At 49.4% G+C, this 14,187-nt stretch overlaps 7 protein-coding genes across 7 annotated transcripts; 4 read left to right on the top strand and 3 right to left on the bottom strand.

The window, feature by feature from the left end:
* On the top strand, positions 1-1,640 carry COCCADRAFT_111607 (uncharacterized protein; the record flags this gene model as incomplete). The annotated part of the gene is made up of 3 exons (XM_007720034.1): positions 1-571; positions 661-1,025; positions 1,110-1,640. Coding segments are annotated over 3 exons (1,467 nt in total), but the record flags the coding sequence as incomplete, so codon positions are not given.
* Positions 1,641-1,699: 59 nt separating this feature from the next.
* Positions 1,700-2,122, top strand: COCCADRAFT_111608 (uncharacterized protein; the record flags this gene model as incomplete). The annotated part of the gene is made up of 1 exon (XM_007720033.1): positions 1,700-2,122. A coding segment is annotated over one exon (423 nt), but the record flags the coding sequence as incomplete, so codon positions are not given.
* A 1,977-nt stretch (positions 2,123-4,099) lies between these two features.
* On the top strand, positions 4,100-4,387 carry COCCADRAFT_111598 (uncharacterized protein; the record flags this gene model as incomplete). Its single annotated transcript, XM_007720032.1, has 1 exon — positions 4,100-4,387. A coding segment is annotated over one exon (288 nt), but the record flags the coding sequence as incomplete, so codon positions are not given.
* A 470-nt stretch (positions 4,388-4,857) lies between these two features.
* Positions 4,858-5,388, bottom strand: COCCADRAFT_111597 (uncharacterized protein; the record flags this gene model as incomplete). The annotated part of the gene is made up of 1 exon (XM_007720031.1): positions 4,858-5,388. A coding segment is annotated over one exon (531 nt), but the record flags the coding sequence as incomplete, so codon positions are not given.
* Positions 5,389-6,303: 915 nt separating this feature from the next.
* COCCADRAFT_111600 (uncharacterized protein) lies at positions 6,304-8,216 on the bottom strand (the record flags this gene model as incomplete). The annotated part of the gene is made up of 6 exons (XM_007720030.1): positions 6,304-6,777; positions 6,828-7,163; positions 7,218-7,237; positions 7,294-7,352; positions 7,417-7,788; positions 8,038-8,216. 6 exons carry the CDS (start codon positions 8,214-8,216, stop codon positions 6,304-6,306), a joined length of 1,440 nt encoding a protein of 479 aa, XP_007718220.1.
* Positions 8,217-9,392: 1,176 nt separating this feature from the next.
* Positions 9,393-10,645, top strand: COCCADRAFT_111604 (uncharacterized protein; the record flags this gene model as incomplete). The annotated part of the gene is made up of 5 exons (XM_007720029.1): positions 9,393-9,566; positions 9,623-9,727; positions 9,774-9,998; positions 10,051-10,193; positions 10,255-10,645. The coding sequence occupies 5 exons, from the start codon at positions 9,393-9,395 to the stop codon at positions 10,643-10,645; spliced, it is 1,038 nt and encodes a 345-aa protein (XP_007718219.1).
* Positions 10,646-13,376: 2,731 nt separating this feature from the next.
* Positions 13,377-13,784, bottom strand: COCCADRAFT_31050 (uncharacterized protein; the record flags this gene model as incomplete). Its single annotated transcript, XM_007720028.1, has 1 exon — positions 13,377-13,784. The coding sequence occupies one exon, from the start codon at positions 13,782-13,784 to the stop codon at positions 13,377-13,379; it is 408 nt and encodes a 135-aa protein (XP_007718218.1).
* Positions 13,785-14,187: the final 403 nt, after the last annotated feature.

Genomic DNA, 14,187 nt, shown 5'->3' with positions numbered 1-14,187 from the left:
ACATTCATACTGAAAGTGCAACACGCCCCCGATCTCAGCACAGTATGCGACGCGCTTAGCATCTTGCAAACCGAGGCCAAAGCGACCTCAGATAATACCACGCGAATGCTCGACGCCGTTAAACAAGAACTTAAGACTGAACTTAAAAACACAACCGAGACCGTCAATGCAATCGCTGCAAACGTACAACTAAACATAAGAGCTGGAGAGGAAGCCAAGACAGCAGCTAAGGAGGCGGCAGAGGTAGGTAAAGCTAGCCTAGAGATGGCAAGGCGAATCAAAAATGCAGGACCACAGACAGGTGGCGCGCTCAGCTATGCCGCGATGGCAGCGAGAGGCGCGACGCTAGCAGGTACATCGAATACACAAGTTCCTAGAATGCCTTCTTCTCAGACGCAGCGTGAAGTCGTCGTGACTATTAGAGACCCCAATACAGTACAAAGCCTGCGGGCGATGAACCCACGCAACCTCAACGCGCACGTAGAGCGCGCCATCGCGCAGAGCGGAAATGAGAATATAGCTAGCATCAAGGTACTCTCTTCAAACCAGCTAAAGAGCGGCGATCTTAGCTGTTGGATAATGGATTTTTTTTGGCTAACTAAGATAGGGATACTGCGAATGTATATATATGTGACAGAAACTCGAGTGGCTGGTTCCCAGCCACCAGATTTCCTATCTTCAACATTAGCATCAAGACAGCTACCAGCACTGATATAGAAGCACTAAAGCAGTTCGCCGACGATTGGGTCCACCGCGTCGGCAACAGGGCCACTCTACGGATCACGACCTATGGCATCATTGCACACAGCATACGCACTAGCACAATCGACATGACTAGGTTCGAAGAGACAAGAAATCAGCTACTGCTAGACAACAAGCCGTTCATCCCGCAGGCAGAAATCAAGTATATAGGATGGCTAACACGCAACGCACCCACAAAAGCCGCTTCTAGCATTGTTATAGAGTTTAGCAAGCCAGAGGACGCCAACAAGATCATCGACGAGGGCCTAATCTGGCAGGGCGAGGTCTTTCAGTGCGAGCGATACGAGCGACAGTGCCGAGTGAAGCAGTGCTTCAAGTGCCAACACTATGGCCACATAGGAACCCAGTGCAAGGCAACAATCGCATGCGGCTACTGCGCGCAAGAACACGAGAGTCGAGACTGCCCGTCGAAGCTCGACCGGACTATCCCCAGGAAGTGCGCCACCTGTCGAGGCGAACACGAAGCATGGAACTACCAGTGCCCTACTAGGAAAGAGGAGAGGGCGAAAGCGAAGGCTACATACGACATGCGCCCATACTACCACCCGGTTACGGAGACAGGAGGGAGAATTCCACTAGAAGAACCAGTAACCGCCACCCGAAGGAGCAGACTCACGCAAGCCGCAGTATCGACGCAGCCAACACCAATCACCAGGAACCGATCCCAGACCGGACGAGGGCAGAAGAGGACTAACGCTGGAACCACCGTTGATCCAGCAGAGCAACAGAACCCGCCGATACAGGCGAGCGGCAGCCAAAGGCCGCAGAGGCACATCATGCCCACTCGGAGGGCTATGGAAGCAAACGGGAACAGCACGCGGCGAACACAGGGCGGCAACAGCCAGCACGTGGAAATCGACTCTGACAACGAAGCATGAACAGACACAATAGACTAAACATATTACAGTATAACGTACGCAAGTCAAGAGACATGGTCATGGCGTCATTACTACGTGACCCAGGGATCTACGACTTCGACATCATCGCCATTCAAGAGCCGTGGAAAAACCCATACACAACAACCACACATCACCCAGCCAAGAACAAGTTCCACCTTTGCTACCCAACAAGCCATACAGGAGGAATAGCTAGAGTCTGTTTCTTTATTAACAAGAAGATAGACCAACTAGGATGGCGCTTTGAGGAACGAACTAGAGACATCTGCTCTATAATTATAGACCCAAAAGACGACCAGCAACAACAAGAAAGACTGGTCATCCATAACGTCTACAACCCGCCGAAGACCTCGAACAACCGACAGAGCGTACTACCACAGGTACGAGAAGCATTAAGACAATATCATACGGACGAACAAATACTGCTTGGTGACTTCAATCTCCATCATCCTCTATGGGGAGGGCTAAATAGAGAGGTCGCCGATCTCGAGTCAGAGGATCTGATAGACATCATAGGAGACTGCGCACTCCACAACACTCTCCCACCAGGAACGACCACATATGAAGAAGGCCGCTCGCAGTCCACGATTGATCTCTGCCTCATAACAACGGGACTGATTGATAAAGTTATTAAGAGTGAAGTAGATAGAAGTCTAGACCACGACTCAGATCACCTACCAATAAGCACAACGTTGGACCTTACAGTGCAACAGCTTGAGAAGGAGCCGCGCAAAGATTGGAAGAGACTAGACGAGAAAGCGTACACGAAAGCGCTAAGACACGCCTTACCTCCGCTTCGAAGACCGCTCACAAAGACAGCGCTCGAAGCATACACAGGTGAGGTGACAGCCGCAATTCAGAACGCGATACACAAGGCAGTGCCGGAGGCCCAACCCTCTACCTACACCCGGGAAGGATGGACTGAGGAATGTAGAGCCATCCTAACTGAGACAAAACGACTAAAAAGGGTACACAGTCAGTACCACACGGAAGAGACCTAGGAAGCGTACCGCGCCGCAAGGAACCACAAAGCGAGAATAATCAGCAAAGCCCTACGCAAAGCACATAGAAACCGCATAGAGCAAGCGACAGAGTCACCAGACGCGCTATGGAAGCTAGCGAGGTGGGCACGTACAAGGCATGACCAATCAATTGGATCCATAACAACAATACAGCACCCTGACACTCAATGTGAACTAAAAGATCCAGCGGAAAAGGCTAAGCTATTTCGAGACGTCTTCTTTCCAGAGCCACCTAAAGCAGACTTAGAAGACATAGAGAATGTTACATGCACAGGCCAGATTGACATGCCACCAATCGAAGAAAAGGAGGTACGGACAGCCATCCGAGCAGCATCGCCCCTCAAAGCTCCAGGTCCAGACAGGATCACGAACAAGGCGCTGCAAGCTGGGATCGACCTAATAGCAGTCCATCTAACGAGGATCTTTAACCAGAGTCTGCGGCTAGGATACTGCCCAAACTCATTTCGAGCGTCCATCACAGCTGTCCTCCGCAAACCCGGCAAGACCAACTACGCAGTGCCCAAGGCATACCGTCCCATCGCGCTACTCAACACCATTGGCAAGGTTATGGATGCAGTGATAGCTAGGAGACTGAGCTACCTAGTGGAAACCCACCACGTGCTACCGCTGACCCACATGGGGGGAAGGAAGCAGCGATCCACAGAGCACGCACTACACGCTATTACGGCGAAGATCTATGAACGGTGGAACAGCGGAAAAGACGGCCAGGTAGCCAGTCTCTTGCTGCTAGACGTGACGGGAGCCTTCGACAACGTGTCTCACAAGCGGCTGCTCCACAACCTACGGAAACGCAAAGTCGACGAAAGGATAGTGCGCTGGATAGCAAGCTTTTTAAGCGATAGACACACCGGCATTCTAGTCGACGGGTATAAATCCAAAGACTACGAGATAAACACAGGCATCCCCCAGGGCTCACCACTCTCACCTATACTCTATCTCTTCTACAACGCAGACCTAATCGAGCAGTGCAACGAACAGACGGACGCTATGTCAGTAGGATATATCGACGACGTTGCTATCCTCGCCTGGGGCAAGACCACAGAACGAACGTGCGAAGTGCTAGGCACAGTACTAGAGAAAGCACAGCGATGGGCATCGACACACGCATCTGTCTTTGCTCCCGATAAATTCCAGCTAACTCACTTCACAAGATCACGCAAACGTATCAACGTCGATGCGCCCATCCAGACAGAGTGGGGCGAGATAAAGCTGTCCCCAACATGCAAGTACCTCGGGCTAACCCTGGACAATAAACTAAAGTGGAGAGAGCAAGTAGAGACGATCAGACAGAAGGCAACACGCACAGTACACATGCTAAGCAGCCTCGGCAGCTCTACCTGGGGCGTCCGTCTGCAAGACATGCGCAGACTGTACGAAGCCATCGCACTCCCACAAATGATGTACGCTTGTTCCATCTGGTCCAACGCCAACCTCAACGACAAGAATCGCGCCTACACGCATAAGACGATAGATGCCCTGCGCAGTATCCAAGCAAGAGCAGCGCGAAGTATATGCGGAGCCTATAAAGCAACCTCAAGGGCTGCACTTGACGTAGAAACGTTTCTCCTTCCAATCGAACAGCAGATCTGGAAGCACAACGCAGACGTAGTTACTCGACTATCTTCGTCTAGGGACATCGCGAAAACCGCAGGCTTTGAGCTAAGAGAACCGCCACTAGTGGCCATGGATAAGAACTACAGAGCACATAAGAGTCCTTGGCAGAAGATCTATGAGGCACTAAGGAGCAAGCAAGTGCGCAATCTAGACAAGCAAGAGCACATCCCGCCATTCATCACGCCTCCATGGCAGAGAGGGCCACACACCCACATCGAAAGCAATGCAGACAAGGCCCGAGACCGCCACGACGCAGAGTGTGCAGCAGACAACAGCCTTAGCATATACACCGATGGCAGCGGCATCGACGGCGAGATTGGCTCCGCAGCGGTATGCCCACTCACACAGCAGACATTGTCTGTACACATGGGGCCAAGCACCCTATCGACAGTATACGCCGCGGAGCTGCAAGGCATCAGTTTGGCACTACAGATCGCGCGGAGCTACGCAAACGAGCACGGTGAACGGAAGAGTATAGCCATATACACTGACAACCAGGCCGCTATATGGTCTATAGCCAAGGCGGAGGGACGATCTGGCGCCTACATCCTCGGAGAGATCGCGCAGCAGGTCCAGGAGCTCCAGGACAAAGGACTAACCGTGACCGTTCGATGGATACCGGCCCATGTAGGAATCCCCGGAAACGAGGCCGCCGACCAGGCTGCCAAGGAGGCTACTGGATGGAGAGAGGACGGCCGCAGCCAGCTACCAGCAAACCCGCCCTCGCAGTTGTATCCGCTCAGAACAACGCTCAGGAGGTGGTGCAAGACACAGGCAGAAAGGGCTTGGATCAGCGCATGGAGGGAAGACAAGAGAGGCCGCGCGACATACAGACACACGCCGACGCCCACCAAGAAAGTGCTGCAGCTCCACGAGAGGCTCAGCAAAAGGGAAAGCGCGCTGTTGGTGCAACTGCGAACTGAGAAGATAGGCCTCAACGACTTTCTCTTCAGTCGACACGTCCCGACCATTACCGACCCCCGCTGCAGCTGTGGAGAGAGGCGGCAGACCGTTGCCCACGTCCTCCTCCGCTGTAGCAAGTATAAGGACCTCCGGAACCGCATTTTCGCCAACCTATCCGGAAGAAACAGCCTTAGGAAGATTCTGAGCACGCCGCAGCTAGCCACTAGAGCTATCGAGTATATGGAACAGACGCAGATCCTTGGGCATGTGGGGATCAGAGATGAGCAGACGACGCCGAGCGCTGGGGGGAGACTGTAGGTACAGCGGACGCGACCGACGAGGCAACGCGCCTCTACGAGCCTAGAATCAAAGCATACAGTTAGTGGAACCAGTATCTAGACAAGCTTGCCGGCCGAGTGTAGATAGTGGTTGAGGAAGAACGGCAGGTTTGTGGGGACAGATGGTCTCTTTCGAGGGATGAAGTGGGGCGGCGCGGATTAGTTAACGTCCGCACCGCGTCCGCTGTCTGCCACGCCTGTCACTCCGGGCATAGCTGCGCAGCACGCGGCTGAAACCGAGTAGGAGTCAATAAATAAATAAATAAATAAATAGTTAAATAAATCTTATTTTTTAAGATAACTACAGGTGTTATTACACAATGTTCTACCCTGTCCCTCAATGCTCACTTTCTCCGCTTCATCACACTATCCCTACCAACACACAACCTCATATAAGAATATATTCAATCACCCTGCACATATCCACATATCGTCTTGCTAGGCCATTCACTCAAAACTCCCGCGAGCTGCTAATTAGTTACTTCACCATCTTCCCATCTCCCAATCTGTTGATGTGACAAATCTCCCTTACCCATGTTTTGAAGTTTATCTAATAGCGGTCTCACTATGGCTACTCGTAACTCTGCAAATTAGCACAATGATGGAGAAGACTTATTGATCAGGGTATTCTCATGGATCTCTTAAAGATCGCCAAGTCATCACTCTTCTTGGATTAAGCTTCGAAGCGTGAGGTTACTATCTCGCCGTCTATTATATCGATAGTTTCTAACAACCTCTTCTAATACTCTACTCCAGATCTACTTCAACTCTTGGTCCAGTATACGTCTTCCTACCGCTTACGAAGTACCATAGGACGGCTAGAAATACAGTCCCACCAAATGTGAGAGAACTAAAGTTCATAGACTGAATAGTGACCGTAGCCGTACCTGGCCAGAAGGAGAAAAACCACATGACGAACAAATACACACAAGCAAAAAGGTTGTTGGCTATTCCGAATACTCCAGGGACCTTCCAAGGCCCCCACTGGAGGGTTTCTGGGCCGACCATCACAGCGCGGTCGCTGTAGGGTCTAATGCCCTGGATCCGCCGCCAAAGGAGCAAGGTGCAAACAATGAAGTATGAGGCATATAGGCCACCAATACTAAGATTTACAATGTTGCTGAAAGCGACGACAGAGCCAAGTGCGATGGTAGATAGAAGCATGGAAATTGTAGCTGTTATTCCAATCGTGATAACAGGGATTCGAGTTCGAGGGTGAAGCTTCAGCACCTATTAGCCTCCAGATACGCGGCTGATAGAGGGGTCTTTACCTTTGTTACTTGATCTGAGAAAGGTACAGCATTATCCCTTGCAAAAGACCACAACTGTCGAGAAGTTGCGGCCATGAGGCCAACCAAGCAGCAAACTCCGAGAATCCACATGATCATAGCCATGGTCGCTGCTCCAGCCGGTGATCCTGTGCTCTTCAGAAATACATACAGGTAAGCATATCCAAGCGTCGCAGATTCTTTTATAACATCGTCTAGATTCCCGAGGCAGAACAGATATGCAACGATCATTGCAAATCCCAGACTGCCATTTAGCAGTACGCTAAATTGGATGACTCGCGGGATCACCCTCGTTGCGTTCTTGACTTCTTCCGCTATCTATGTAAATCGTGCTTAGCGAATAGGCCGAACATCAGTTGGATGATTGCTTACGTGAACACATGAGTCGACCCCTAAGTGCGTTAGCTGACATGTCACCTTGTACTATATTTATACATTGATCACTCACCAATAAGGGCGAAAATGGAGGATGGTAGACCAACCATGAAAGATAGCGTCTGAGTTGACCTGTTGAAATGAAAGGACTACGTTAGTTCGTGATCCACATATATCATCGGGGTGGAATAGTTACCAGCCTCCAGAATTGACAAAAGTGGTAAGGATTGAAGCATCGCTGTGATCTCCAAGATAAACCATAGGAATCAAGATGGCGAAGAACCCCAATACGTGGAGAATCAGGATTAATCCTTCGAAATGGGCCAAGGTCTTGCTACCGACAGTATTAATTATCACGGCGAAGGCAAGCAATGCCCATCCGATCAGCATTGCTTGGTATGGCTTAGGAGTGTATTCAGGCTTGACTAGCAAGATTGTACTCTGCAAGACAGCTCCACCCAAGTATGCCGACGAGGCAGTCGTAGCCTGCCAACCGATCAATGACACCCATCCAGTGATGAAGCTCATGAATTTACTCCACGATCTCGGTGCCAACAACGCGACCCAGCTGTAGATACGTTAGTGAGTTATGACAATCCGAGTCGCGATAGGGATGCTTACTGATACTGACCACCCGCGGTAGGTGCCATGGACGACAACTCGGACAGGACTGTATAGATTGAGATGGAGCCGATCCATATGAGGATATAGCCCCAGAAGACACCTGCGGGGCCGCCATTCAACAAACTTGGAGTAGAGACTCTGACATGTGGTAAGCAAGCTGCGTTCGGTTCACATTGTAGTCCCATGAACTCACTGAAGAATCCCCTCCCAAGTGGCCAAGACCGTGCAAGAGAATCCAAGGATTTGCATGAATCCAAAATTGCGCTTCAACACCGGTTTCTTTCCCAATCGCATGAGATCCCGCTCATCTTGAGTGAATACCTCATCGCTTGAGGCGACTACCCCAGATTTCATGCGACTTTCGAGTTCCATGACGGCAGCGTGGTTGTGGACGGAAAAAGCTATATGTCGAGGATTCCCTGGAAAGCCCCAAGAGAAATGGCGTTTTATGTATGAACTCTATGCAGGCAGTGCGGCGATCTAGCAGGCTCCTTCCGTTGCTTTTAGGCGAGTTAGTCCCAGTTTACCCTGGTGTTCACTAAGCGCATTCAGGAAAGTCAGCGAAATCAGCAAAATCAGCAAAATCAGGTCACAATTGCTGCCACACGGGATGCAGCAAAGCGGGGTCCTTGTATCTTTGGAAACGTATCGCTTGGGCGAACGCCGTCTACAAAGCTTAGCATCGAGCTTAGCATTGTTTCGCACACCAAACCCAGAACATGAGATGAACTTACAAGATCCATTCACAATGAAAAAATGAACCATTGCGCTCTTCTCTCCTACACTTAGCATAGAACGGAAAATTAGTTGCGCCGTTGAATTCAAGCGCGACCACTCGGCGGTTTGTCGATTCTTACTCAATTGGAAAACGCTCCCCTGCAGTGCTCCAAACTCTATGCACCGGTTGAAAAAGCCGCGCGAACCCGCCATCCTGGTTGCAATCGTCGACGGGAACTCAAACTTTTAATTAACCGTCATGGTCTCACCCTCGAGTCAGGTCTGGTATGCGATACCGTATTCTGAAACTAGTGTTCGATCTAAGTGTTGACAATGCGCACACAGATCGCACTACTTAGTTGCTTGTCGCCGATAAAGGCTTTATGAGCTCGAACAACAGGTAAAATACTGTATGCAGCATGCAACAGGGGTCAATTTCTAATGAAATGGAGAGCGACACATGCATGCCGCGTATGCAGATGTCGTTGCGGCGAAAATGTCACGGCGTAATTAGACGCAGACGGATGCGAACAGGGCTATGAAAGATGGCAGTCCCTTGACATCTGCCGAAAGATGCCCCATGCACAGTCGAGACCTGCTGGAGTGGCATGTGTCGGTAGTACAATGCAGTCCGACAAACGGCCACAAGCGTATATCGCATGCAATCAGGCGGTTCTAGGATTTTTTTAAATGTATCAATCTTTAGCATGGACTGTTCAGCCCAGGGGAGCTAAGTTTCTTATGTAGAGTCAAGTCCTATGAAAACTAGTCTTCGCATACTGACAACATAAGCCACCATAATCGAAAAAAAGAAAGTGGAATATTGTCTCCATGGACGCTGGGAAGACGCCTGCATTCTACGAAGGCCATGCGGCGCCGCTGATCCAAATCCTCGCATGGCTGTTTATGGCCTTTTCAACACTGTCTATATTGGCACACTTTGCTACGAAGAAGGCTATGTCAAGACCATTCACAACAGCCGACGGGATATTGTCAACCGCGCTTGTAAGTAACTGAGCAAATGTTCAGACGACGTGCATCCTTAGCTTACGTGTTTTAAGATTCTAGACATAGGACAGGCTATCACATTTCTTAGTCCTGCTGGTCAAGCGATTGGAAACTCGCAGTCTGATTATCCAAAAGATACAATTATGCAAGCTTGGAAGGTAAGTCGGTTTTCTGATCAACTAGATGCAATGCTAAGTGTTGCAGGCAATGTATATTGGAGATATGCTCTTTGTATTCACACTTGTTGCTGCAAAACTTTCGCTATTAGTTCCTTTTACGGCAGTGACACCCGTTGTCAAGCACCGCTTGATGATGTACACAACAAGTGCAGTCACTGTTGTTTGGGGAGTAACCGCTGTGTTTCTGATAGCCTTCCAGTGCCCATCGCCACAAAGATGGGACATTGCAAACCCACAATGTATGAACTTTGTAAGACTCACTTTAAGATGAGATTTTGTTTTGGATGACTGACATGGAACAGCGCAGGATCCGAACATTCAACGCCGTGATGAACATCATTACCGATTTGGCGCTGGCCATAGTACCTACGTTGATGGTAATACCACTGCAAGTTGGATCTGACAGAAAGCTCACTCTTCTAATTGGATTCTGGTGTCGTGTGATGTATGTTCATCTAACTTGATAAGAATATTTGGATGAAATCACTGACAGACGAAACACAAAGTGTCATGGCAGCATCGGCCGTCCAAATCCTTTTCATCTTGGACCTCTCCTTGCAGGACAACAATCTACTCAATACAATCTGGCCCATAGTTGTTAGTGGACAGGTTGTACAAGTCACTAGTATCATGACCTCGACGATACCATTCCTCAAGCCGTTCCTTGTCAGTCTCGAGTCGTCCCTGACCCTCAGCCCGAACAGCGTAGTTCACACCACAACATTGGGTTACAAAACGACAGGGAGTACAGGCCGCCACCCATCGAGCTACATCAAGATTGGGACTCCGAACAGTCAAGGAGCAAGAACCAGCAAGCTTAGCAACATCTGGGTCACGGCAGATTTTGAAGTCAAGGGAGAGCCTAGCATGGAATTATCTGAGCGGAGAGGGAATTGAAGGGCTAATGGACACGGGGGGCTCTAAACTTGACAAGATGGCGTGCACTAGTTGCACCTGTCTACGGTATGTATAATGATAGTCACACACACACACACACACACAATGAATACTTAAATCAAAATGTCAGCAGACTGGGTTTATGAATAGCGCGTGTGCAGTTTTGATGATGACCTAACACATGCAAGCGCCAACATGCAGAAAAAACGCAGGGTCTGACTATTTACAGGGCAGGACTGAGAACAGACACACACATGTATGTACAGAGACAGCATGTAGCGCGAGACATGGGTCAAAGTGGCGTGATGAACTGATTCTGGGCGGGCGAGCAATGTCTCTGCCGCGCCGGGAGGAGCCAGGGACCCTGCAGTCGACGGGGTGGGTCCATGTGCTGATTGGTCACTAGCCCGCAGTAGGACTAGTCGGCCGTCGTGCCGTCGGCTAAAGGCGAGGTGTACTTTATCTTCTGCCACCCGTCACCCATACTCCTAGTAGCCCCCCCCCCCCCCCCGTCTTCTCCTCTCCCTGCTCGAATGTCATCCAAACGAGATCAAGCCACGCCTTCATCTGTCGGCCGTATCCTTACCTCCAATCCGATTGTCCAATCAACAATGTTAACGCCATAGTCCCGAGTCCAGGCAGTACGTATCTTCTGCACTATACATGTTCGCAACACTTGGTCGCGGCCGCATTCACTCCGAAGTAGCTGGGCAGCCAAGTAGCGGTGAAACGGGTAGGTTCATCGGCGATGCCGCGCCCGTCTTATGGTACTTACTTACTTGGAAAGCTGGGCACAAGATCTCGCCTATCGTATTCCAGATGGGTTTCTTCTCTTGGATTGCGCAGAAACGTTCCGCCATACACGCTACGGTACACTACCATGAGCCAGGAGGCATCATGGCACCCTGTACCATGACAAGCGTCAATACTGCGAGGCTCGTATCGTGTTTTGTGGGTACATGCGCGTGATAATCTGCCCATTCACCATCATTTCCCAACCAAAATTCGTGATTTAACAGTCAAATAAATCTAAGTGTGAGCCGTCGCGCTTGCTAACCGAAGCATATCTGCGCTCAGCATGCGACATGCTATTTCAATCAATTGCGTGATTTTGAATAGCATTATTATAGTTGCTGGATTCTGGTATCAATTTCACATCGCCTTCCACATCGAGCTTTTTGGTGTTTTCTTTCGACTGGGCGTTGGAAACAGGCATCTTTGAGCCATTGGTCTACCAGTCCATGAACAAGGCAAAATGTCATATTCCTGCCTTGACAAAACTAGCAGCCTCATGATTTGTTGAAACCGCTCATGTTGCAGTTCAAGCTGATAATCCACCGGGCATTGCGCTTGCCTTCTTCCTCGAGTCACAAAAGCGCGTTGAATTGACGTAATTCGGATTGGCTTTGCCCAGCCGAAGATGTTGCTAGATTTTCTGACATTGTTAGCTCTTCCTCCCCTCCCTATGTCCATCCACTCAACCGCGTTAAGAAAGGCTGACCGTACTAATGCTGGTGCTGCACGTTCTTTGCGCCAAAGTAAACTGTCTCTGTGGGCTCCCTCAATCATGCATTCCAACAAGGCAATGCAACATCGACCTTCTTGTAGCACCAGTGGGCAAATCCTTGTCCAAGAAAGCAACTCGCTCATGCTATCTTCTATAATTTCCAATTGGCTATAAAGTCCATTAGCTCACCCAGACGTTGAATGCACAATTTATTTACCCTCGCACGGCTTGTTTTATAGCTCAATACCAGGAGGAAACTCTATCAGGGTGACGACGAATTTGATTCCGCTTTCTATTGCTCACGACGGAAAGACCTGGAAGTTCCATGAATTTCATTTCATCGCGGTACCCATTAATGTGGTCGATATCTCCCAATGCGACAGCTCAAGTTCAGCCCTACCTAATGAGACCAGTTATGGTCTGGCCAGCAGTTCGTTGATTGGGTTATTCCCGCTTCAGAAAACTAACATCTTGTCCGCCATCTCCTTTGTGGGAAGGCGTAAGGCGATTAATCAACTACGGACGAGTATATGTGCCTGCAGGACGGGTAAAGTCTTGATGCGATTCCTACATGGCACGTCATGAACATGGACATGCGCAATTATTGACGAAAACGGTAAAATGTTGCGTGTGAGTATTTATAGATGAACCAAAAAGCTGTGGAAGGGCCGAAGGTGTCTTAAGGTGTCTTGAAGTATTATCGGCGGCCTCGGAAGCCATACTGCTGATGAGGTTAGCATGAATAACTTTAGAGAACATTCCATATTGTCATTCCAGGCTGATACGCTATGCTGAAGGCGGAACAAAATCCTATTAACCACAATACGTGATTGGAACTGGAGGAAACAAGGTCAGATCAATCACTGGATACCGTCTGCTGGATATAACTATCTGTCTCATAATGCTTAACCAGTTATGTTATTACGCCTGGCTATAAAGCGAGAAGGTATCTTAGAACGTTACTAATCGACTGTCCGTAGATGACGCGCAACGCTAGTCTACAGTGTCACAATAGCACGGTATGAGAAAGGGTACGAAGAATGTATAGGTCAAGAGAGTAGGTTGTATTATTCTGTACCGCAAATCTCCTGCGTCGCAAGGGCTAACAATGACTTTGAGGTGATTTACTAGCTGTTCAGCTGTAGTCTTAGATTCGCGGGTTCTATCTTTTCCATATTGGCCATGGCGGTACATCTTCGCGTTATAGCGCAAGATGGAATTGAGCTAGACGGTAAGAGAATATATCTGCTCAACTAGGCCATATCCAGTAACGTTCTCTTTGCAGAGTGTTCCAGAGACAGTAGCGTAACCTTCGAAGAGTGTTATTGCTGCGCCGGGTTCTTCCAGATATGCCATCTCGCCAGCCTTGTGTGGGAGTTTGACATCGAGGGTAAGGTCAATGGTAGGTATTGTGAGCTGATACTTCGCATACCACGTTAAATTGGTGTCAGCGGAAATCCATGAATCTGATTCATGCACATTGGGATCCATTGCATGCACCTCGTGATGGCCATCAGGAAATAACACTGTAGCGAATGACGACACCTTGGGTGTATCGTCAACGGGCTGAGTCCTCCAGCCACCGATCACCCAACCATTTTGGCAGGTAGAAATTGAAAAACCACCATCCATTAATCGCACCCCCAGTACCCCACTGACGATCCATCCATGCAAGGGATTTCTCCGGAATCACTGCTACAGTGGTGCCGTTCGTGGTGATAGTGCCTGTTACCCACAGCTGGGGATACGCGATTTCGTTGGTGTAACCAGTTCCCCACCAATGGACCTAAAGACGAGAGTATCTTGTTAGCAGTTATAACCACTGCGATTAGGGTAGGCTGTGATATTTTCCTACTTATGGGTGACGTATAATTCATATAAAGAACTTAAAGTCACATTAAGGGCAAAGCATAACTTCCACTGGTTTTGTACGTACCCCTGACCAGGTGTACGGCTAAGCCAAACGAATCGAAAATACGCTCTACGAGCTATACAACTAGCTCCAACCCATCCAATTATAAAAGCTATCGAAAGG

Source organism: Bipolaris zeicola (genome assembly GCF_000523435.1).
Source record: "Bipolaris zeicola 26-R-13 unplaced genomic scaffold scaffold_385, whole genome shotgun sequence".
In the NCBI taxonomy this organism is placed as follows: Eukaryota; Fungi; Ascomycota; class Dothideomycetes; order Pleosporales; family Pleosporaceae; genus Bipolaris; species Bipolaris zeicola.
The sequence above is the reverse complement of the archived record's forward strand: the minus strand, read 5'-3'. Positions and strand labels throughout refer to the sequence as shown.